Raw genomic sequence first — 26,499 nt, forward strand, 5'->3', positions numbered from 1 at the left:
AAATGCTTTATAAATATTGGCTTACTTAATCCTTGTAACAACCATATAGGAGAGGTACTATTATTATCTCCATTTTAAAGATGAGGAAACTAAAGGTATGTAACTTGTACAAAGTCCCACAGAATACAAACCACAGTGCTGGGCCTTTCTGCCAGGCTGTCGATCCCCAGAGTCTATGTCCTAACCATTATGCTACGCTGCCTCACACATAATTGGATCCACTGGTTATCAGAAATCAGAAAGCTAAAATGGGGTGAGGGTCACTATAAGTACTGATTAGATCAGAGACAACCTGGCGTAGTGGAAAGAATATGGGCTACGGAGCTAAACCTACATGGTTTTGAATCCTGATTCAGTCACTTACTAGCTTTCATGTGCCATCTCTCCAAATTTCCATCCCCCACCAAGTTAAGTGTGACACTTAACTTCGTAGGGCTGGAATTAATGTGTAAATTAATGGGATAACATGTGTAAAGCCCGCAACCCAGGGGCTAGCTGGCACACAGAGAGCTGGTGGTTCCCTTCCTCTGAACTCCTCAGGCGCTGTGGCTCTCACATCGCTGTTTTCACACTTGTCGTTGGGGAGAGAAGCTTCTTCATTCACTAGATTCTGTTGTGTGCTAGAGGTCTGTGAACGTCTGCCTTTACACCCTGCCAAGGTCCTGACCACCAATCTAGGTACAGGAGATGGATTGTGGGATACAGGCCTGTCTGAGCTTCCCCATGGTGCTGCCAGAGACCTTACATACCCACTGGTGGGCCTGGTGCTGGCCTAACAGACCCACTGAGCTAAGCTTTCCTGAGTCCCAAGACAATCTACATCACTAGTTTATTTGAAATATGGAACGAAGCCACACAGTCTCCTTAGTAAACCATAAACAGCAACACAGTCAAGCCTCAACACCACTCGCTGCTTCATTCTGAAATGTTCATGACCAGAGTTCCAGCTGTAATCCTAGCCCCTAACCTAACCCAGTTAGGGCCTAAGCCACTGTGGCCTCCAGTGTGGCCCTTCGGCCATGCGACTTTGCCTGCACTCATTCAGACTGCCCTGCATTTCTTCCCCTTTGCTGCACTCCCCACCTAACCCTGTCCCTGATCCTTTGGAATTTCCATTCCATCTAAATAAATCATCCCACACCTTTTATCTTTTCACTGAATACAAAATATGAAGACTATAAATATCTTTTCACTAAATTCTTGATCTTAATTGATCTTAATTTAACTCTGGCTTTTCCAGGGAATGCTCACACATTGTTGGTGGGATTATAAATTAGTTCAGCCCCTGCGGAAGGTAGTTTGGAGATTTCCCAAAAAACAAAAATAGAATTACCATTCAACCCAGCAATCCCATTACTGGGTATATACCCAGAGGAAAACAAATCGTTCTACCAAAATACACCTGTGCTCATATGTTTATTGTAGCACTATTCACAACAGCAAAGACAGGGAATCAATCTAGATGTCCATCAGCAGTGGATTGGATCAAGAAAATGTAGCACATATACACGATGACATACTGTGCAGCCATAAAAAAGAACAAAATCATCTCCTTTACAGCAACATGGCTGTAGCTGGAGGACATTATCCTAAGTAAATTAATGCAGGAACAGAAAACCAAGTACCACATGTTCTCACTTATATAAGTGGGAGCTAAATATTGGGTACACATGGATGTAAAGATGGGCATGATAGTGTCTGGGGACTCCAAAAGTGGGGAGGGAGTGGAGCAAGGGTTGAAACACTACCTATTGGGTACTGTGTTCACTATTTGGGTGACAGGTTCAACTGAAGCCCAAGCCTCAGCATCCCACAGTGTCTGTATTGTAACAATCCTGCACATGTACCCCCTGAATCTTAAATAAATACATAAATCTGGCTTTTCCAAGGGAATAATCTCCTTTCAGCACCCACAGGGGAAGTCTATTTGATATTCTATTCTCAGATACCACAGGACTATGAGAAAGGAGTAGTGGATATTTTTATCTCCTTTTATTTCCTTTGAGGATTATTCCCCTTGTATCACTGCAAACTCCCCATGACATTCACTGAGGACTTGGTCGCCTTGCTCCTCCCTGACATTCACTAAGATGTCCCAATTCTTGCTGTCCTCCTGGTCCTACCACTAACTTGGGATGCCTGTGTTCATGTTTCCAGGCCTTCTTGACTTCCTTTAATTCTATGTATTTTTATTTCTTCAAGCTGGGTACTTGAGTGACCCACTGCATGGCCACACTCTGCACTTCACATAACCCAGAGCTGACTCTCCTCAGACACTGTAAAGGCCAACAGCATTTCCTGCATGAATTTATAGAAAAATAACTGCTCTCCCTCTCTCCAGCTGCTTGTGTCCTCCCCGGCCTTCCACACAGTGTCGTCTACTTAAGTAAAGTCTTATATTGCTACTACTCTGTATGTAGTGTTTATTAACATAAATGTAAAGTATTTATTAACATCCTGTCATTTTCAAAGAATTAAGGCAGCTATTAGGATATATAGTTAAACAGCTACACAGAATATGTTAAAATTAAGGGTGAAAGGGAAAAGAGAACCATATGTAAAGGTTGAAAATAGGATAAGAAGTAAGACCCAAATCATTAAGTGGGGAGGGGAGTTACAAAATAGTCTGACTCCAACTGTCTAAAAAATAGATAGGTACACATAGAAAAATAACTTGAAAGATCCATACCAAAATATTGATTGAATCATGTTTATTTTTAGGTACTGGCATTACAGGTGACTTTAATTTTGTTCTTTTAATTTACTGACAAATTTTCTACATTGCAATACTGTTTTTGTCTCAAAAGATTTAGGGTGACTGAAACTAGGAAATGTAATCACTTATTGCTTCCTCACAACAGACACAACAAAGCGTTTCACAGAATTTCCAACGTTGAAGATAAAGCAAGTAAATGCAATGCTATAAAACAATTGAGACTGTGAGGACTGAGTAAGCAGCTTCCCCATCTCCTGGCTTGCTCTGGGTTAATTTAATTTAATTTAATTAATTAATTTATTTATTTATTTAGAGATGGAGTCTCACTCTGTCGCCCAGGCTGGAATGCAATGGTATAATCTCGGCTCACTGCAACCTCCACCTCCCAGGTTCAAGTGATTCTCGTGCCTCAGCCTTCTGAGTAGCTGGGATTACAGATGCCCGCCATGATACCCAGCTAATTTTTGTATTTTTAGTAGAGACAGGGTTTCACCATGTTGGCCAGGCTGGTCCCAAACTCCTGACCTCAAGTGATCCACCCGCTTTGGCCTCCCAAAGTGCTGGGATTACAGGCATGAGCCACCATGCCCGGCCGATCTGGATTAACTTTAGAATACCCCGTGGCTCAGAGAGACTATTCTTTAAGCTATTCCTAAATGCTACTTTTAATTGAGCTTTTGATAACAATTCTTGTTTTCCCATCCATTCTTCAGTTCAATTCTGAGTCTTCAATCACATTTTTTCCATGCATCCCTAGACCCATCCTGGTATACTTTGGGATATACCATGGCTGAGAAAAGAGGTGGCCTATAATGCCAATAGGAATACCACAGCTTTATTTAAAAATCCCTTATTTAATTATAGCCAAAACTTCAGCTGTGTAACGATTCCGGTTTGTGCTACATGTGCAGAGGTTAGTGATGCGAATTAGTTGGAGACTAGCATTCTTTGTTGGGCTCTGAAATGAATGAGAAGTGCCTGAGACATCTATCTAGGATCAGCACTTGAGATGGAGGAAAACACTATTCAACTTCCTTTTCAGAGTTGCTTAATTTTACTTTGCTGAATTTTTTCTTCTTAAACTAGAGACTGGGGTTTTGCTATGTAGTCCAGGCTGGATTTGAACTCCTGGGCTCAAGTTATCCTCTTGCCTCCAGAGTAAATGGGGCCACAGGTGTGCACCACGGTGCCCAGCCGTGCTGCTGATGTTGAAAGGGATGGAAACTGGTTGTGGTGGCTCACGCCTCTAATCCCAACACTTTGGGAGCCTGGGGCGGGCAGATCACTTGAGGTAAAGAGTTCAAGACCAGCCTTGCCAACATGGTGAAACCCCATCTCTATTAAAAATACAAAAATTAGCTGGGCGTGTTGGCGCATGCCTGTAATCCCAGCTACTGAGGAAGCTGAAGCATGAGAATCACTTGAACCTTGGAGGTGGAGGTTGCAGTGAGCCGAGATTGCACCGCTCTACTCCAGCCTGGGTGACAGAACAAGAACTTGTCTCAAAAAGAAAAAAGAGAAAGGGATGGAAAGGACTCTTTAACACTATCCATAGTGCTTCCACATAACTGATTTTTAAATTCTTCCCTTATCTTTTCATTGGCTGAAGAGATATGGCAGCTCCAGATTCTAGCTCGTCTTTGATTAGAATACATAAAAAGAAGTGCTCAAATATATATATATCTCCACTAGAACCTTTTCCTCATTTAAACAATGAAGTACTAGATCTTTCAATAGTGGAAAGACAATTGCCTCTAAAAACCACATATTGCTGCTAGGTGCCATGGCTCATGCTGGTAATCCCAGCACCTTTGGGAGGCCAAGGTGGGCAGAGTGCTTGAGTCTAGGCATTTGAGACCAGCTTGGGCAATATGGCAAAACCTCGTCTTTACAAAAAATACAAAAATTAGCCAGGTATGGTGGTGTGTACCTGCAGTCCCAGATACTCAAGAGGCTGAGGTGGGAGGATCGCTTGAGCCCGGGAGGTCAAGGCTGCAGTGAAGTGTGATCACACCACTGTACTCCAGCCTGGGTGACAGTGTGAGCCTTTGTCTCAAAACAAAATTAAAAAACCCCGACATATTCCACGAAATTTACTGGAGTAAGATTTTCAGGTCTTCTGTTTGTTTTAGTCTGCTATGAGAGATGCTATGCACAATAAAAAATGTCGCTTTCCATCACCCAGTCCTGGCAGTTGGGACTGAACACTTACATCTTGACTGAAGAGTCCGATCCATAAGGAAGAGTTGTGAAGGAGCGCCTGCACACTGAGGAATGCCTGCTGGTAAGGGTCCGTGATGCTCACCAGCTGCATGTTACTTTTCAGACACTCCCTTTTAGCACTGTGCCAAGTCAGAGTCTTTGGGATTATTTTGTACAGATTATTTAGATACTTTACAGTTTCTGAAGCATTCTGCAATGTCTGTCTGCTTTTAACTTCTGCATGTAAAAGAAAACAACAACAACAACAAACCCTTCCCCACACTCTGCAAGTTATGGGACATTTTTTTCACATTTCTCCCCATACTAATCTAATTTAGATATTATTTGCCTATTTATTTTAGATTTTGGGTGAGAGAATTAGATATGTTTTGCTGTATACCTTAAGTAAAATGTGTGAGCTGCAACGTTTGTTTTCTCAAATCAGAACAACATTCTGTTTCATTTGTCTGATTTATGAAGAGAATATCTGCAAATAAATGTAACCTGCATTATCATGTCATGTCGGTGCTAAATACCTCTTTTGTTTGAACTGCTTCAACAAGGAAGTAAATGTATTAAGTATCCCCTTACAAAGTTTTCACCTGGGAGAGCTAGCATGAAGAAATGTAAGAAACCATCCACAAGAGGAGGTATTTGAATTATTGCTTTATAGTACTTCGCTAATAAAGGAGTTAGTTAAAAACATGGAAAAAATGGGTAAAGATTAATTTAGCAAAAAAAAATTCTGCCAAAGCACATGAGATATCTACTTACAGTTCTCATTATATGACAAAATTTTTTCTTGATCATTTGTTAAAAACACATTGTGATCAATGAAAAATAATGTAATACTTTTTTAAAAATATATTTTTCAAAATATGGATTATTCTTACTTTTAAGTATGCATTCTACTTTTATTTGGATTATGGAAAGGCATAGACAGTGATCTGTTTATAATGTTTCAAACCCCCACTTGTTTATTTGTTAATGCTAAATTTAACAGTGAATACTATTAGTGGACTTAATACTCAATACTGCACTCAATTAAAAATATGAAGTTTTTTTCTTCTCCTTTTCCCATAATAAAATGTAAAATCTGAAAAATGCCAGAGTAGAAAAAAGAACAAAATTCAATTACTATAATGGGATAACTACTATTAACAAATTCCATCAGATACAATTAATTAATTTAATTAATTATGGCGATGATCCTTTAAAAAAATCACATTCCATTTGATAAACTCTGACTCACTAAGCCAATATGGATTTAGCCATGCTGAAATTTTAAGCCATATGATTATAAATTAATATAAATTCTTTTATAGTATTAAAATTTTTTTTCGGCTTTTATTTTAGATACAGGGGTACATGTGTAGGATTGTTATATGGTGTATTGGACCCAGGTGGTAAGCATAGTACCCAACAGGTAATTTTTCAACCTATGTTCCCCTCCCTCCCTATAGAAAGTGACTATATATATATATGTAATAGCATAAAGTACCATAGTTATCTAGATAATAATTGTTACCTGAATATTTCTGACAGAGAGACACAAAGTGGCGTTCACTGCAGGATGTAAAATTCCACGTCCCAGTAAACGGTGATTTTTGGAGGTTGAGTATTAGGGCACAGTGGTAGCGAGACTCTTCCTCAAAAAACTAAACAAAAAGGCAAATATATACATGCAATCATGTAACAATGGTCTGAAGCTCCTAGCAAGAAAAGTTTAGATTCTAGATTGAATTTGTCCCCCTATAAAAGAATTCCATGAAGGACCTGACCATGACATTTCCTAGAAAATCTTTAAAAACTTTCAAAGCATGGATAAAGGGCAATTAACTTTATAAAAAACAAAATAGTGGCAATCTTGATAAACATATTTTTAAAAGAGATAAACTATTAGAAATAAGATAAAACACCTCCAGCAATATTTAACACTCGACTACAGTATAAGCAAAACATAATGATTATTAATTCAACTTATTAGATTTTTATAGACTTTTTGTAACAAGTTGTGTACCACATAACAGAATATACCTTAAAGTTTTGATCCTATACTAGTCACTATAAAAATCTCCATATATTAAAACAAAAGTATCTACATTTCATTTTCTAATCACAATCAATAATATTAGATATGAAAATTTATTCCAAGTGTATTATCCCTATCCTTTTCTGTATGTTTGAAACATATCACACTTAGAAAAATAAGAAAAGTAAGTTTATACCAGGAGATACTGACAAAAAAAAACATGCTACTCAATAAATAGTAAATCAAAAATGAACTAAAATAATTATAGGAAAGAATAAAATGAGAAATGTCAAAAAAATTGGTATGAGTAAAACTTTATGTGGAGCCAAATGTGTATTATTAAATATATTCTCTTTTTTTAAAGGAAATATGAACTGAATTCAATATAGGAGATTGGAAAATGAACAAAAACAGAACCCCATGAAAAATGGAGTAGAAAAAGGTAGAAATAGTATTTATAACACAGGTCAAGCAATAGGAGTAGAGGGTGGAGAAGAGAGTGGACAAAACCAATAACATGCATCTGTTTTTGTAGAAATGTAAATAATGCAAACTAAAAATGTTAGCAAAGATAATGGAGATTTTTAAAATACCATAAGAAACTTTACTTCAATACATTTGAAAATCTAAATTAAATAGACAACTTTCTTGAAAAATGCCAATTAGCATAATTGTCATAAGGAAAAATGGAAACACCAAAATGTAACAATAACTTTGAAGGAAATGAAAAATTAAAAATGGCCATTTTTTTTTTTTACTATCTGCCAGGTACTATTGATAAAGCTTTAAATAAATTATCTTATATAATCCTTATGTTGACCTTATGAGGTAATGCAACAGAATTAGAGCTTGCAGATAAGAAATTGAGGCTTAAGAAAAGTTAAGTAGACCTCCAAAGGCATAGTAAATGGCTGAATTGGAATTCAAACCTAGGCAATCTGACCCCAGAGCTTGGGCCCTTCACTGCTGCACCAAATTCCTTTACCATTAGAGTATGATCTCTGCAAAGAACAATGTAGTGCATATTGCAAGACACATAGAAGAGAAGGTTTTGAATGTTATCTTTACAAAGAAAAGATAAATGTTTAAAGTGAAGAATATGGTAATTACCCTGATCAGATTGTTTATACAACACATGCATGCATTGAAACATCACACTGCACCTGATAAATTGGTACAATGATTATGAGTCAATTATAAATAAGGAATAATTAAAATTTTTTAAAAAGCAAAAATGTTCCTGGATAAGGGTTCTAACATTTTGTAGGTAGTTCCCCCAAACTTTCAGGGAAAGAGAATTCCTCAGGCTGAGTCAGAATTTCAGAACGCAGAAAAGATGGAAAGCTACCCAGTCATTTTATGAGGCTAACATGATCAGAAAAAAATATGACAATATAGCATAAGAAATTAACTCTACGAAGAGAGAGGAACACATTCCCAAGTAAAATTCTAACAAATATAATGCAGAATACTAAAATATTAATCCACTCTGAGCATCCAGATTTTACAACAAGAATGTAAAATGGTTTAATACAATGTCTACTAATATATACCACATACAAATAGGCCTAATGGTAAAAAAAAAAAAAAACTATATGGCAATCTTAACAGATGCTGGGAACAAGTTTTAGAAAACCCAGTACTTATTACTGATTAAAAGTTCTAAATAAGCTAGTTATAGAATGCTGTATCTTAAACCAAGAGTCAACATAATGTTTAACAATGCAGGACTGCTGACTGCCCTGCTGAGGTCCAGATCAAGTCTACAATGGTGGCTACTACTGCTCCTGGTATTTGCCATGGAAATTCTAGCATATGTGGTGAGGCATGAAATGAAAACGAGAGAGGTAACTATAGGAACGAGGGTCACTGTTGCTTGTATATGATTATTAGCTACTTAGGAAACCCAAGAAAATCTAATGAAAAACTCAGAGAGAAAGAGCTTTTAGTGAGACAGATGCCTATGGGGGAAAAAAAAACACATCACAAATTCAAACAATAGCTTCCACACTAATCAGTAAGAAAAATTTTTTAAAGCTGTCATTCTTTTTTTTTTTTTTAAAATTTCAGCTTTTATTTTAGATATGGGGGCACATGTGTAGGATTGTTAAATGGGTGTGTTGGACCCAGGTAGTGAGCATAGTACTCAATAGGTAGTTTTTCAACCCATGTCGCCCTCCCTCCCTCTCCCCTGTGCTCAATGTTTAACCTCCACTTGTACGTTAGAACATGCAGTATTTGGTTTTGGGTTCCTGTGTTAATTTGCTTAGGATTATGGCCTCCAGCTCCATCCATGTTGCTCCAAAGGACATGATTCCATTCTTTTTATAGCTAAAGTTGCCATTGTTAATGACAATGAGAAAGAGATGGAACTATAAAACTTCACAGAGTGATCGAAAGGAAGAGTTGAATAAATAGATACATCAAATTCATGAATTGGAAGATTAATAGAAAGATGTCAATTCTCCCTAACATGTAGTCAAATTCTCATCAAGAGTTTTAAAATTTTAACTATTTGGATGAAAAATTACTAATAATTCTAAAGTTTTCCTGGAAAAATGGACAAGAATATCTAAAAGTATGTTTTAAGGGCATGTAATAAAGTATAATTAATCCTATTATAGTTTTTAAAAATATGGTAAAATTATAATATTTAGATCAGTATGGTAGCTATTTAAAAATATTTCTCATATATATAATATGTGTATGTGTGTATATAACATATCAATACAGTCAGCCCTTCATATCCGTGGGTTCTGAATCTGGATTCAACCAACTGCAGATGGAAAATATTTGAGAAACAAATTTTTTTGTCTGTACTGAACATGTAGACTTTTTTTATCATTATTCCCTAAAAAATACAGTATAACAACTATTTACATAGCATTTACATTGTATTAGCTATTATAAGTAATCTAGAGATGATTTAAGTATACAGGAGGATGTAGGTTAAAAAATTTTTTTTCTCAAATATTTGCCACCTGCAGTTGGTCGAATCCAGATTCAGAACCCACGGATATGAAGGGCTGACTGTATTTGTATGTTATATACACACATACACACATTATGTATATGAGAAATATTTTTAAATAGCTACCATACTGATCTAAATATTATAATATACAGTATATATATATACACATACACATATATATGCATACACACACAGTCTTAATATATGATAAAAGAGGCATCCTATATAGCTATATTGTTTTCTCTCTTTTTTTTTTTTTAAACAGAGACAGGGTTTTGCTGTGTTGCCCAGGCTGGTCTCTGGTCTCAAATTCCTGGGCTCAAGTGATCCTCCTGCCTCAGCCTCCCAAAGTGCTAGCCCAGGCCTATATTGTTTTTAACAAATGAAAGTACATGTAATAAATGATGCTAGAACAAGTGGCTAGGATTAGGGAAAATAATTAAGCATTCACTGACAACATGTATCATATACCATGGATGTAACATGCTATCATAAAGGGGGAAAAAAAACCCAAAAAAAACAGAGGCTGGGTGTGGTGACTCCTGCTTGTAATCCCAGCACTTTGGAAGGATCACGTGGGAGGATCACTTGAAGCCAGGGGTTCCAGACCAGCCTGGGCAACATAATGAGACCCTGTCTCTACAAAAAAATTAGAAAATGTAGCTGTGCATGGTGGTGCGCTCCTGCAGTCCTAGCTACTTGGAAGGCTCAGGCAGGCGGATTGCTTGTGGCCAGGTTATAGTAAGTTATGAATGCACCACCACACTCCAGCCTGGGTGACAGAGTAAGACCCTGTGTCAGAAAAAAAAAAAAAAAAGGCAACCTATAAAACAAAACTAGAAGAAAATATGGACATATATTTAACTAATATTTACAATTTACATGATGGACTTTCTAACCTAAAAGCAACAGAGGAAAAATAAAAAGGAAATATACAGATTTGAACATATTAAAAAACAGTCATAATTTATTTCTGTAATATTTTTGGCATTCAGACTTAAAGAAAACTTAGGAAAGTATTTGCAATAAACACAAGAAATACAGGGTCAGCATATTTGATATTTCCAAAGTCATAAAATCAATAAGAAATACATGAAGGGTTTGATAGATAAATTTGCAAAGAAAAAGAACACTGCCACTTGATGAACTATGAATGATTATTTAACTTATTGAAGTTTGTTTTCATTAGAAATCAGAGAAAGATCAATGAAAATATGATATCAAACTACCAAATTAAGAAGAATTTTAAAAACCAAGTGCTCTTTAAAGGCAATTTTTTTTCTCTCTCTCTCTCTTTTATTTTATATTATTTTTGGAGATGGAGTCTCGCTCTGTCACCCAGGCTGGAGTGCAATGACACGATCTCAGCTCACTGCAACTTCCGCCTCCCAGGTTCAAGCCATTCTCCTGCCTCAGCCTCCTGAATAGCTGGGACTACAGGCCCACACTGCCATGCCCGGTTAATTTTTTGTACTTCTTAGTAGAGACGGGGTTTCACTGTGTTGCCAAGGCTGGTCTCGAACTCCTGAGCTCAGGCAATCCGCCCACCTTGGCCTCCTAAAGTGCTAGGATTACAGGCATGAGCCACCACGCCCAGCCTTTTTTCTCATTTTTTAATTAAAAAAAATTTTTTTTAGAGACAAGGTCTTGCTCTGTTGTCCACATGGGAGGGCAGTGTTGCAATCATGGCTCACTACAGACTTGAACCCCAGGGCTTAAGCAGGCCTCCCCCTCTCAGCCTCCAGAGTCTCTGGGATTACAGGCGTGAGCCACCATGCCCACCCAGAACCAGATGTCAATCGTGACTCTGCATGCATAGGCTGCATGATCTCTGGCAAGTTACTGACTCCATCTTCACATTTCTAAGGTGGGGCAGGGGTAACATCTTTATTTCATAGCTATTGGGCAAATTAAATGAAATAATGTATGTGATACATTAGCAGAGTGCCTGGCACATCTTAACTGCTTGATATATGTTGGAAATTAATAATATGCTGGTGAGGATAGAAGGACAATCACAATATGCTGTGAATAGGAATGTAAATTCATAAACCTTTCTGGAAGCAAGTTGGTAATCAGAGCTTTATATTACCTATATCCTTTGATCTGGCTACATGACTTCCAAAATCTCTCTGCAGGTAATGTGAAATATAGGCTAAAATTATACACAAAGGTGTTCATTGCAGCACTATTTATGATTGTGTAAAACTGGAAACAACCTAACACCCAGCACTGGTTAGGTAAATGATGGCATATCAATCAAGAAATATTGTGCAATCCAATTTGCAATTATAAAAATGTGGAACCAACCCAAATGCCCATCAGTCAATGAATGGGTAAAGAAATTATGGTGTGCGTATATATATATATATATATATATATATATATATACACACACACACACACACATACACACGCCATATATATGGTATATATATGGTGTGTATTTATATATGGTGTGTGTGTGTGTATGTGTGTGTGTATATATGTATATATATGTATGTATGTATATATGTATATATGTATGTATGTGTATATATATATGTATGTATGTATATATATATATATATGTATGTATGTATATATATATGATGGAGGAATACTACTCAGCCATAAAAAGGAATGAATTAATGGCATTCACAGCAACCTGGATGAGATTGGAGACTATTATTCTAAGTGAAGTAACTCAGTAATGGAAAACCAAACATCGTATGTTCTCACTAATAAGTGGGAGCTAAGCTATGAGGATGCAAAGGCATAAGAATGACACAATGAACTTTGGGGGACTTAGGAGGGAAGGATGGGAAGGGGGTGAGGGATAAAAGACTACAAATTGAGTGCAGTGTATACTGCTCAGGTGATGGGTGCACCAAAATCTCACAAATCACCATTAAAGACTTTATTCGTGTAACCAAACACCACCTGTTCCCCAGCAACCATTAAAATGCTTATCAAGTAGATATTTTAATGGCTGAAGAAACTACTTATGATATAATACAAACTGAGAAAAGCAGAGTAATAGTATATTTACTATGATCTCACTTATATCAAGAAAACAATGTATGGAAAAGCCCTAGAAGAAAAGATGCTCAAGTACTCATTGTAATTCCCTAGTCTAGGGCTCAAATATGGTTGAGACTCATTTCGTATATCATGAAATCACTTAAGTGGATTTTGGCAAGTATTTGTGATAATGAAATAGAACAGAATAGGAGAGAGTAGGATTGGACAGTAAAGGATAGGATAAGACAGGATAATGGAACAAAATAGAAGAGAATGAACATATCAGAGTGCATAAATTCTAAGGGTAAGTATTGTTTCTTGAAACTTTTGTTTCAATTAATATTATATCTATATCTATGTACTAGATGGTGATTTAAATGTATTTCTTACTATAGATTATGCTTAAAAGTTTAAACTGTCTTAAGTTTAAGATTAGGGTTGACATTTTTCATTGCTGCGTTTACTCTAACTTCCACATCTTCTATAATAACCAAGTAATAATTTGATATTTATGTTGTACATAGTTACTCACGATTGAGAACTTCCCTTGCTACCAACATCAACTTCGAGCAAAGTAACATTTTGTCAGGAATATCAGCTGATTACTGTCTAAGACATACTTTTGGAATTAGACTTTTATTTTAATTTCTCAATCTTTGCCCTTTGTGCAAAAGGTAATCTGCATCCAGAAAGTATAGAGAACAGAAGCAGTGGGCGGTAATACTGTGGTGTCAGCATAACTACTGTCAGTATAATGCCCTCTTCCCTTCTCTGACTTCCTTATATTTAGCTCTTGGGTAAAAATGATCACCAGTTACCAATTTTGTACTTTTTGCCTCAGGAGACTGAGGCTGAGAGCCCAAAGTCCCAAAATGTAAAGCAAAACATCTGTATTTGCTTCTATTTACAACTCACTATATGATGGTTTTATATGGTTATGAAATAAGTGCTATGGAATCTGATGCTACTGTGAAAAACCAGTACATCCACCAGAAGGCTGGGGAGGCACCTGTTGTTCTTGCAACAGCTTTACTGAGCTATAATTCATATATGAGACAATTCGCTCATTTAAAGTACATATTCAATAGTTTTTAGTATATTCACAGAGTTACACAACCATCACCCCATAAATCTTAGAACATTTTCGCCATCCCCAAAAGAAACTCCATACTCTTTAGGCACTATTCTCAATCCTTCCATCCCCCGTAGCCTCTAGCAATCACTAACTTACTTACTATCTTAGATGTGCCTATTCTGGACATTTCATACAAATGGAATAATACAGTGGGGTTTTGCTTAGTCCAAAAATGTATGAAAGACTCCAGTATTTCACAGAGGTATGAAGAGTATTGGTTTTTTAAAAAACTTACATTTTCTGGTATTCTCAGCCTCCTACTAACCAATAATGGGTGAAAGTTACTGTACGTCAGCTCTCTGTTATCCGTCCATTTGTTTATCCTTTCATAGGCAGTCCAGCGCAAACCAATCCATAAAGTAGCTTCCATATCCGGAAGCAAGGATGTAATAAAGTCTGTTAGAAAGAGATTTTTAAAAAGCATTTGATTTATTCAAATTAAAGATATATTAAAAATGTCAATGAATATATTCTGTTTATCTAACTATCAACATAGTCTTTTATCTGTTCCATAACAAAAGAAGTTTAATAAGAATTTTTGTATGTTAATTCCCCATAGCCTCCTAAAACTAACCTGGCCCCAGATCAGAATAAAACATGTTTCCCAAATAATTCCAGTACCTTGTTCAATCTGGCTCGACACTGAAGGAAGGGTGCCACCATAGGAGTGACAGGTATCGCTTGCTTGAGAAAATGTGAGAGACACGGGTTTGATCTTTAGAAAACACTGCAAACAAAGACATATGTGAAGCATGAGATTCCAGACACGGGAACGCTCACATAGGAAGTAAAATGCTTCATCTTTTAGAGGGCTGCTAATTTTCGGTCTGTGAGATATGGTAATTTGCAATGTAGTACCATAAGAATTCAAGTTTATGCTCTCATTAATTATTTAATTTTTTAAGAGACAGAGTCTCTCTCTGTTGCACAGGCCGGAGTGCAGTGGTGCAATCATAGCTCACTGTAACCTTGAGCTTCCTAGGCTCAAGCTACCTTCTCAATTGAAACAACTGAAGAGCGGTCTTCAAACTTTCATATATATATATATAAATATATATTATATCTTATATATAAGATATATATTGTATATTATATCTTTAAATATATATATTTTATATTATATCTTTAAATATATATTTAAAGATCTCTCATTTATTGAGTGCTTCCTATGTGTTAAGCAGTTTGCGTAGTATTATCTCATTTAATTCTCACAATGGAGACAGAAACTGAGGCACAGGGACATTAAATAACTTGATCCATAAGTGAAATAGCCACACAATAGTAAGGTCAGTATCTGTACTCTGTTCCACCTAATTTCAAAATCTGTGTCCTTAATCATCATCTCCTTATGTCAAGAAACACTGTTGAAAAATTCATCTCTTTCTTGGCAGGATATTTTAATTCAAATTTATATCAACTATGCAAATTAACACAGTACTATTACCTTGAGGAATTAAAAAGATTGTCCTAATTTTAAAAAGTTAAAACGTACCCCTAGCTTTACTACAGATGCTTTCAGCTGTCAGACACATCTCTTTTTTCCCTTTTGCACATTATGATCACTTTAGTGTAGAGTGGTATGTCCCAAATTGTGTTCCTTGAAATATCTTACAAAAAAAATTTTTTTTCAGCTTTCTTATAGACTGGAGTGGCCAATGAGCCAAGCTACCCAATGTGGACAAACTCATCGGGTAACTTCTAGAAAAGACCCTAGAGAGAACACCCTGAATTTAAGCTCGGAAGCCTTATATTAAGGATGGCAGAGCAAAACCAAAAGAAGCCTGATTTTGAAGACTTCATGGTGTTTCCACACAAACCTGCTTATCTTCAAATGTCTTTAATGTGACAGAATAAATCTTTTCTCATACTGTAGCAACCTCTTTTCAGAAGCCAAATGCATTTCCTAATACATACATATACCAACATGGATTATGCATCTCAAAGAGGCAGATACAGAATGCAGCATTTCTCAAACCTATTTAATCATAAAACCCCCATTTGGAGGCAAGATCAATGATTAACATTTTGTAGCATGTGTGTAGTCCCCAAAAAGTAGTTTGTGAAATGCTGGTCTAATTTGATTGGCAGATGCTGCTTCGATGCTCTCCTTGAGGGGAAAAAGAAAACACAAGCCAGAAATTAAGTCAGTTTCCTATAAGGCCATAGAGACAGTCCTAACTATTCAATGCATCCCAATCCATCAACAGATCAACTTAAGCAATTTAAGTGTTAGTAGCAACAAAATAGAAATGCTGCACTTTAAAAGACCTGTGGGCATGACCAACTTGAGAGTTAATTCTTGATACCATCCACGGTTTCTGGCAACACAGGGGGCCAGGTGGGATCCTGAAACATGCAGAATCTATTTCAGTGATGTTGTCACTAATGGGTTGCCATTCTGCCATAGGCTATAAAACCAGCATGGAAGCAATCATTGTTGCATAATGTAGCAATTCTCTTTTTACCTTATTCTGAAAAGGAATCCATTGCTCAGAACATTGCACTTTAGCTGCAGAATCTGGGCTGTATTTCTCTAACGAAGAAACATTGTATTTTTCACAGATGAAGGGCAACTTGGTACTACAGTCTGTTGGTTTACCTAAGTCTGAGAAATGAAAAGCCAGGATTACTATGGTGAGAATTTTTCAGTCAGCACATTTTTATTTTGTTTTGTGTGTGTTTTTTTGTTTTTGTTTTTTTTTTTGAGACAGAGTCTCGCTCTGTTGCCCGGGGCTGGAGTGCAGTGGTGCAATGTTGGCTCACTGCATCCTCCACCTCCCAGATTCAAGTGATTCTCATACTTCAGCCTCCCAAGAAGCTGGGATTGCAGGTGCATGCTGCCACACCTGGCTAATTTTTGTATTTTTAGTAGAGACGGGGATTCACCACGTTGGCCAGGCTGGTCTCGAACTCCTTGCCTCAAGTGATTTGCCTGCCTCAGCCTCCCAAAGTGCTGGGATTACAGGCGTGAGCCACCGTGCCCGGCCAAGTCAGCACATTTTAAAAGCAACCCAGTAGTAAAGAAAGGCTCTTGAAATCGATCTTTCCTAAATGCTTAAAATATATTCCCTTTCTTCTCTAGCCATTTCTGTCTTCTATGATTATTTTTATCAGTAGGTTACAGCATATCAATACTGTCTATGAAACAGCACACAATTTGTGTGACTACCATACCATCCCAGGGTGAAGGCAGGAGGTAGGAAGAGAGTTGAAGGGGCAGTGTAATTAGGGGGAGGGGACTTAAACTATATTTTAGAACTGCTGCCTGCTTATCTTTGAAAATTTGCTTAGACACTTATCAGTTAGGAAAGTGGTAAGTTTATTACTAAGTAACTGCTTCAGGATAAAGGAAGTTAAAATATTCACAGTGAAAAGTACCTTTATTTGCATTGGGAATTTGAGCTATTGTTAATAATAAATTAGAATAAGATGAAATTACCAAACATATAATTAAAAGGAAAACAAGATTAAGCTAGAAACTGAACCTGAACTTCACATATTACATAATCAGCATTAAAGGATTTAGAATTAACTTTACCGATAAGCCAAGTCTTGGCAGACATGTACAAGCATTCCTCTCCAAATGTCACAGGAAAGCGGTGCCATGGATATCGTGAGCTAAAAGAAAATGACAGATTTGACAACTCGTAATGTAATTAGGTGTTCCATTTTTTTCTTTTTACTGTAAGTTATTTTATTTCTAAATTTAATGTTAATACTCTGTACCCCTTTTTTCTTGATGCTAACATGCAAAAGGGCTTGGTTTCTCTAATTTAGGCAGTTTATGGATTAATATTCAAACTACTTATAAATAGAAATCCATTTTGTAAAAGGAACTGCTTCTTTTAAGTGATAACTTTACAAACGTAGAATCAATGATGTCACCTACTATGTAAAATGATCATCTATTGGCCACTCGCTAATTGTTATCCACCACTTCTGTCCATCACCAGATATCTGAAAAACAAGCCAAACATCCATCCTTATATGTGCTGAGCTTTCTTGAGGGTTTTGATTCAAATACATTGTCTTACTATAATCACTAACCACTAAAATTTCCAGACATTCCTTACTTAGATTTCAAAATTATACAAACTAGGACCTTTTGCCAGAGAGTAGTTGAAATTTCTCAGTATATTTACAGATCCTATTGTGGGTACAGGAAATATGGTAGCTGTAATTATGGGCATATATTAATTAGACTAATACTTTAAGTGGGCATACAGTATCCTATTGCAATTGATTATAAATTTAAAAATACAGAAATTATTTTTCTTCCCAAAAATTATTTTGCAAAGTTACTTATTAGTAGAAACAGAAACTCAAGTTAACTATAAAGTTGACTTTTAGTAAAAAATGTGACAGGAAATTAGAATGATCTATATTATCTACTGATGTTTACCTTATAAAGTGACATTTATTATTAATCTTGTATATTTTAAAACATAAGCAATTCTACTTAATTTTTCTAACATGAAACAAATTTGGATGTTGTGAGGCAGATTTTACATTAAAGAAAAATTTAACTTTTGTAGATTTTGGCAAAATTTTTGTAATATTTTTAAATGGAATAAATACAAAAATAAGAAATATATTTAAAATATATTCTTTTAAATTACATTTGCTATTTTGTTTTTGATGGCTTTTAGTCCCACAAAAGATGTTATAGTCGCAAGAAAGCTGTGATTGCTGGCACAGTACAGGACGGCTTCTTCATAGTTTAGGTGAAGATCAGCAACAAACCAATATTCACTTCCTTCAATTATAAGTGGAGGTCCATGAATTCCAGCACGCTCTAAAGAAGAAGAAGAAAAAGATTAGAATTATGACTACGCAAAGCAAACTGTGTCCTCTAAGCATGAGTAAATGTTCAAAACTATAAATAGTAATTCAGATTACTGGCCCTCTCTGGCTGGGGCAGTACTGACTACAAGGAACAAGAGATTCCTGAGCCAGTGACTCCGCCACTCCCCTGCACTCACAGGGAAGGAAAAAGCCACCCTCATCACCTCATCCCATACCAGTCACTCACCTTCCTTGCCTGGAGAAATTTTGTCTCACTTGAAGATGTATAGAGAAGAAGCTGGCACTTAAATAATTAACTAAATGCATTAGTGACAAGGTAAAAGCAGCTTTGGTTAAATTTCAGTTTTCTTAACTCACCTGGATTGTACCAGTCTGGTGTTTTTGGAGTACGGCCTGTATGAGGAAGAAAGCAAGTGGCATTAGTATTCCATGACAGATCAGGGTATACTATAAGTAGGGCCCTTAATGTAGCTCAAAAGGACTTGCAGTATTGTTGAGGCTTGTCCATTTCTGGCCAACCCACTTCACGTTTTCATCACTTTAGTTGTATTTTGTGGGGCCAATGCTAAACCTGCTTGAGGAGCAATCCAAAAGGCAGATATGTTAAATATTAATGAAGTATTTCTAGCAGTCTTTTACCTTGTGTCACAGAAGTCACAAAAGAAGTAAGATAGATAAAATATAGCTAAGAATTAGAAAGTAAAAACAACTAAATAATGATATTGTATGTGTTACACAGAAGCATAAGTAGGAACCAAAATAACGATCATTGAAAAGGGAAGTTATTCAGGAACCACTTCTCCATCTAATGAAACAAGTTAACTATTCCGTAAACTTAGGTTGATAGAGTTCATTGTCTTCCAAGATATCCTTGGAAACAATGTACAATGCTCCAGTGTTGAACCTTTTGAGAAGATGAGACAAAACTGAGAGGAAAATAATTAAAAGTGACTCAGGATTCCCAGATGGAAACGGACTAAATAATGGCATGCTACACAGAATTCCGGGTTGGAAGCTGGGCGGGTCAGTGTGCAAATGCCCTTATGCATTTTGCTGCCGTGATATTTTGGATGAGTTGCTTAACCCTCTCTGAGCCTTGATTTTCTCCTCCATGAAAACTAGATGGCTACCTGACTCACAGAGAGTGAAGGTCACGTGTGATGCCCTGGAGGAAGTGGCCAGCAGAGGACCAGGCACAGGGCAGTTCCCCATGGGAGCCTATTTGCGTTCCTCCCCCTTTTCATTCTGCACAGATCACACTGGCTTCAAGTCAAAGACATCATTTGCTTAATCTTAGAAATTACAGAGTAAAATAGCTGGTCTTAATTTTGGTGTGGCATGTGAGCCTCAGGCAGGCATCAGAAGACCTGACTCAGAGGACTGCCTGAATAGCCAGCATCTTTAGTCTCTCTCTGAGCCAGTTCTATTCGTATTGGATAATTTCCAACAATAATGTTGCAAGTCAGTTCAAAATGTACATAGTTTCTTGTCTGTAATCTTGTCAAAGACTTCTGATTATTTGTGTGTGGGGGAGGGAAAGCTATGGCTAACCTTTAAATATCTTTAAATTAGTGAGAAAAGTAGGATGCAAGGTGTTTTTTATACAAGATTGCAAACATGTATGTGTGTACAAGGTATCAAGAAATACAATAAAAGTTGCTATGTCTGGGTAATGGCAGCATAGGTAATTTTCCTAAAAACACTTTTATGAGCCTTATTTTTGACACAGTTTTCCCAAAAAATAATATTTAAAAAGTACAAATATCCACTGTGGTTGAGGTAACTTCAAATTTACAGGTTGTCAAAATATCTCTTTTAGGGAAGAGAGGATTAATTAGAACCAAGTAATAAAAAGGCAAGAGCCAGAGAAGAGGCATGGTGATTTAGGATGCATAAGAGGAAAACTTCTTTAAGAAAACCAGAAAATACAGATGAATACAAGTTGAGTAAACTTAGGCTGCTCTAATAACCAAGAAAATATCCAACCAGCTGAATGCATCACATCATAACTTAGAAAGTTAGGTACAGTACAGTCAAAAAAGGGTGAACATAACATTTAAACCCTGGAGCAAGCAATCATTGATTTCTTCAAGTGATTGGGACAGGCTGAGAACAGGAGTTTAGTTTTTTATTTTCTTTCTGCATGGGGATAATGGAGGTGGAATTATTTAGATTTGTTCGATTAATTGATTTATATTTTTAAGTGGGTTAATTCCTTTCTCTCGTTAAAAAATATATATTAAAAAATATATATATACACCTCCACATGCCCTTCATACTATTTCCTGTGGTGGCTAATTTGCCATTTCTAAGGTTGCCCTTGTTTAAACTCTGGGGTCTGCTCCACTGCTCAAACAAGAGGTGGGGGCAGCAGCTCCCATCGAGGGCACTTTGGTTGGAACAATGACATTGTCTGTGGAATGCTAATAAATGCCAGAGAGTAATGGGAGGCTCACATTAACGCTTCAAAACAGAGACATTGTCCGAATTAATTATACACAAGTTACTTTTCCACTTGTTTAAAGGATATCCAAACTGGTTTTCCTTTGTCCCTTTTTTGGGTTTAATAAAATAATCAAGAATAACTTAGGCATAATTTATCCTTTAGAAAAACCCATCAACACAACTGTCTTTCCCTTACAACTGGTTTGACAGTTTGCCTTTGTGAAAGAGTTTCGCTACTACCTGATGTCACATCTGAAGCTATTTTAACTATTTTAGGAATAACAATCTTCTAATAGGCAGTTCCATGATGCGAACTTTGGGTTCTTTGAGAACTTGTAGGAGGATATACCTTTAGTTTCAATGATCTGTTTACATTCAGTTCAGAGATTTATTTAAAAACCTTCTATGGGTTTTCTGCTAATTAATTTCATACAGCCAATCTCTGCTTAAAAATAATTTGAGGCTGGGTGCAGTGGCTCATGCCTGTAATTCTAGCACTTTGGGAGGCTGAGGCGGGCCAGTCACCTGAGGTCAGGAGTTCGAGACCAGCTTGGCCAACATGGTGAAACCCTGACTCTACTAAAAATACAAAAATTGCCTAGGTGTGGTAGTGGGTGCCTGTAGTCCCAGCTACGCCAGCGGCTGAGGCAGGAGAATCACTTGAACCTGGGAGGCAGAGGCTGCAGTGAGCCAAGATTGTGCTACTGCACTCCAGCCTGGGAGACTGAGCAAGACTGTCTTAAAAAATAATAATAATAATTTGAGAATTAAAGTCTTCTTAACATTTTTCTTAATATTTCATGTTTTCCTGGAAAAAGTAAAGTAAAATGGTATCTACATTTCTCCCCACTCTCCCTTCTGTTATCAAAGGCTATACTATCAATCTAACTGGCTTCTCAAATTTGAATTTATATAAAGTATTAGCAGTTTTATAGTTCATTGAAAATTGCTTCTAAATTTTACAGGGACCTGCCAAATTTTTATTTCTTGACTTCTGCCTTATTCTTCCCAAGATTATCTTTATTTTTTCATTTTGCATCAAAACAAAAACTAAAATGATTCTGCATTTCTCCTTTTGCTTAAAATAATATTTCATCCAAAATCTAATCTCCCTGAATGAGCCTTACATTTTATCTTCTATGCAAATTCTTCCATGATCAAAGAGTAAGATATCACCAAATTTCAATAAGCTAGCCTTCTATTAGAAGCCAGAGTCAGGCAGGGGGTGCTCCACATATTAATTGCATCATCATAGGCTTTTAGACATTAGAATTATAGATCAAAATGCTCCCCTAGCTACTTTGAGCTGAGCATTCACAATGTTAACATGAGAAGGCTGTGAAAAGGAATAACTACCACTTACCTTTTGGAATTTGGCACACCCATTCAAGTTTTGTATCACAGGCAAAAGGCCTCAAATAAATAAATTCTCTATCATCATAGAAATGCCAGCCTCTTCGCCATGGCCTATGAAATACCTATAAGAGGAAAAGTATTGCAGAATATTTTGAGGTTGATACATCCCTTATGGAACACTAAACTGTAAGCCCTATGACTTTGATCTCTATTTTAGCTCTAGTACCTAAGATATTTGTTCGATAAATGAACACATGAATTAATGGAATATTTAAACAGTAATACCCTGAGCAAGAGCCTTCAAAGGGCCTAACAAAGGAAATATGTTGTAAAGTCATGTTTATGTCCAAAATGCAAATTTTCTCCCCCACACCTGACAATTTTTGTTAGAATATTTATTTCAGAGGTATCCAAGCACCAAGCTGTGATCAAATTAGATCAGAAAGTGACATAAAAGTCCAGCCTCAGCGGCTCAGGCTCCTTCTCTGGTGTTACCATGCCATTTCTAGGATTTTGCCCTTCTCCACATGGTCCAGGATGGCTCATTACAAATTCCAGTCAGCAAGTAGGATAAAAAGGATAGGGGAAGGCATTACTTGGGAGAGACATCCATCACTTCTTAGACTATTTTCTCTTAAGACCAAGCTTCTGGGGGTTCTGTGGCAGGTGAGGTAAGATTTTCCTTACAGAACACTGCCCTGGCTGGGCTTGTTCCTGATGCAGGTTGCATTAGTATCTCTTTATTTATTTGGTAGATTTTCAAATCTCTCCATACTTGGCAACTCTATTTCCCTAGAACACAGTTTACTGTACCAGTGTTCTCAACACTACTAAAAATTCCATAAGCTTCTCTGAAGTTTTCACCTTTTCTTGTGTTACATTGGGAATTCTATAAAAATGACATGTACTACACAGTTTATTACTAGAAGAGTTACTTTGAAAACAGTGCTTTCCTGTGGTTTTGTCAGTTCTTATATCCCTCAGCCTTCCTGTAACATTTCTGGTCAGCCACCTTGTTGAATCTCTTTCTTGGACTACAAATCAAAGATATTAACTGATGTCTCCTCCATCTTCATCTTTTTTCACTCTATATATTGGCAGTTCCTCCAAATCCACTTCTTGGCCCTTTTTTTAAAAATATGCATTTTCCTTTCAATTCAAGACTCTTGATCTCAACTTACCATAGCATACATCTTACAGCTAGCTTGGATTCAAAATATCTGAACTAAAACATACAATTTTCTCATAAATCAATACTGTTTCTATTTCTATAAATGCCTAGTCATATAGCGTAGTGGTTAAGAGTACCAGACCCAGACACACATGGGTGTAAATTTCAGTTCTTTCAGTTTAAATTTACTCCATGTAAGCTGGGGTAAATTACTCACAGCTCAAATTTCCATGTGAGATGAATACAGTAACAGTGCCTACCTCACAAGATTGCTTATGTGCTATGTGACATATGTGACATGCCTAGTACAGTGGCTGGCTCATAAAGGAGTTAATCAGTGTTAGCTGCTCCATCATCATCATCACCACCACCATGGACCATCACCATCACCATCCTTATTATTCTTTCATAATATTCTTGTTCTTGCATAAAACTTGTATTTCGCATGTCATAGTCTTTACTCAGTGGTGTCGTAATTGCTTGTTTACTTGTCTTTATTTCCTACTAGACTTTAGTTTTGTGAAGACAATGGCTATGCTTTGTACCTTGTCATTGTTCTATCACCCAGTGCCTCACTGACTCCTTGGACTGTTTATGAAATGGATACATGAATGCATTCTGCAAAGGAAGATGCCTCACTTGTCTTCTGTGCCTTCCAATCTTACCTGTTGCATTTTGACATCTGTCTCAAGATGAATCTTCCTCATACCCTCCTTAGTTCATGTGACCCTCCCTACTCAGAAACTTTAAAAAATGCCTTGTTGCCTATCAAGAAGTGTAGAAATTCCTTAACATGGCATCAATCTGATTTCCTAATACTGTTATCGAGGACAGCACCAATGAAAATTTCTTGATCTGTATTCTGTTCTCCACTGCCCTCTTCCACTTCCACCTTATTTTATGCCACTTTCTCATACCATCCCCTCACGAAAAAACCTTACCCTATCCCATCTGTAGAAACTCTATCGATCCTTAAAGTCCCAGTTCAAGTCCCACCTCTTCCAGGGAAATGGCCATGGGACTCACTTTCTCCTCTGAATTTCATTAGCCTTCCTCAGCCCCCTCATTTGGAGCTTATTACTGCGTGGTAATGAGAGGTTTTCTTGAATATGAATTTTATCCTCTCAAATGAAGTGTAAGTTAGGCTGCTGAGGGCCAGGCCATGGGTGTGCTTATCTCTCACCGCATCTAACATCATGCTTCACATACAAAGACACTCCACGGATCTGTTACTTGACTGCATATGATGATGGATTTATGTTTTAAATATGCAGATTTTCCAGTATTTTACTGACCTTGACAGCAGCACAGTCTCTGATGTCATAATCCTGCTGAAACTCATTTGGCATGATAATAGTAGACACCTGAAAAGACAAGAGAGGCTTTAGAATTTAAGACTGATGTATAAATATTTGCAATTTAGATGTAATTTAGGCAGCCTTAATCACTCAAGTGCGTTGATATGCCACAGAAAGAAAACTTTTCCATCTCTTTTTTATATCATGATGCTAAATCATGAGAGGACTTAGCAAATGTCATAATGTCATAAGTTTCCAAACAAAGGAAGCCACAGTTTCAGAAGTGGAGGTTAATGGTGTATTAAGTTCGCCGCTGGAGTCATAGAGAATCAAGTTTGCAAAATACTTTTTTCTTTTTTTGCATGTGTTGAAATGCTCATTATTTGATTAACTAATCTCAGATATGCTCCAATTTGAAAATAAACTCAAGGAGTTTTACATTTAGAAAGAATAAAAAAGGAGGTGACATTGGAGTCACCAATTTTTGGTGACAAAAATTGGAGTAAATATTGAATATCTGAGAATAATTTTGCTCCTATAACTATTACATTAATATATCCTTATAATATAAATGTGGAATAATAGCAAGGATTTTCTAGAGGTTTCTCCAAACAAATAATTTCCTCCAATAAGGATACTTTTGGCCAGGCACAGTGACTCATGCTGGTAATCCCAGCACTTTGGGAGGCCAAGGTTAGCAGATGGCTTGAGCCCAGGAGTTTGAGACCAGCCTGGGCAACATGGTGAAACCCCATCTCTACAAAAAATACAAAAATTAGCTGGATGTGGTGGCATGTGCCTGTACTTGAGAGGCTGAGACATGAGGATCAATTGAACCCAGGAGGTTGAGGCTGCAGTGAGTCATACTGGCACCACTGTATTCTAGCCTGGGTGACACAGTGAGACTCTGTCATCCCCACCTAGTCCCCCCAGAAAAAGATATTTTATTTTTTGTATAACTCTTCCATATTTAGATAATAAAAAGAAAAGCTTCTTACTATAAAAATGAAAAGAAACAGTATAAAGAGAAAGCTTTGAAAACAATCACTTGTGGCCAGATGTGGTGGCTCACACCTGTAATTCCAGCACTTTGGGAGGCTAAGATGGGTAGAGTGGCTGAGCTCAGGAGTTTGAGACCAGCCTGGGCAACATGGTGAAACCCTATCTCTACAAAAAAATATAAGAATTAGCTGGGCGTGGAAGGGCACGGTAGCTCACACCTGTAATCCCAGCACTTTGGGAGGCTGAGGCGGGTGGATCACAGGGTCAGGAGTTAGAGATCACCCTGGCCAATATGGTGGAACCCCATCTCTACTAAAAAATTAGTTGGGCGTGGTGGCACATGCCTGAAGTCCCAGCCA

General features: G+C 37.0%; 1 protein-coding gene across 2 annotated transcripts in view; it reads right to left on the minus strand.

The window, feature by feature from the left end:
* Nucleotides 1-26,499, minus strand: part of LY75 (lymphocyte antigen 75) — a 102,945-nt gene that overhangs the window by 32,214 nt on the left and 44,232 nt on the right. For both annotated transcript variants that reach the window (XM_004032692.3, XM_055379052.2), the window contains exons 15-25: nucleotides 25,136-25,204; nucleotides 22,677-22,791; nucleotides 19,226-19,261; nucleotides 18,682-18,857; nucleotides 17,952-18,019; nucleotides 17,601-17,680; nucleotides 16,528-16,667; nucleotides 14,684-14,789; nucleotides 14,298-14,458; nucleotides 6,447-6,576; nucleotides 4,929-5,155 (exon numbers count right to left, since the gene is read on the minus strand). In XM_004032692.3, the coding sequence (XP_004032740.3) occupies nucleotides 4,929-5,155; nucleotides 6,447-6,576; nucleotides 14,298-14,458; nucleotides 14,684-14,789; nucleotides 16,528-16,667; nucleotides 17,601-17,680; nucleotides 17,952-18,019; nucleotides 18,682-18,857; nucleotides 19,226-19,261; nucleotides 22,677-22,791; nucleotides 25,136-25,204 (1,308 nt within the window). The remainder of the gene's footprint in view (nucleotides 1-4,928; nucleotides 5,156-6,446; nucleotides 6,577-14,297; nucleotides 14,459-14,683; nucleotides 14,790-16,527; nucleotides 16,668-17,600; nucleotides 17,681-17,951; nucleotides 18,020-18,681; nucleotides 18,858-19,225; nucleotides 19,262-22,676; nucleotides 22,792-25,135; nucleotides 25,205-26,499) is intronic.

This window comes from Gorilla gorilla, chromosome 11 (genome assembly GCF_029281585.2).
Source record: "Gorilla gorilla gorilla isolate KB3781 chromosome 11, NHGRI_mGorGor1-v2.1_pri, whole genome shotgun sequence".
Lineage (NCBI taxonomy): Eukaryota > Metazoa > Chordata > Mammalia > Primates > Hominidae > Gorilla > Gorilla gorilla.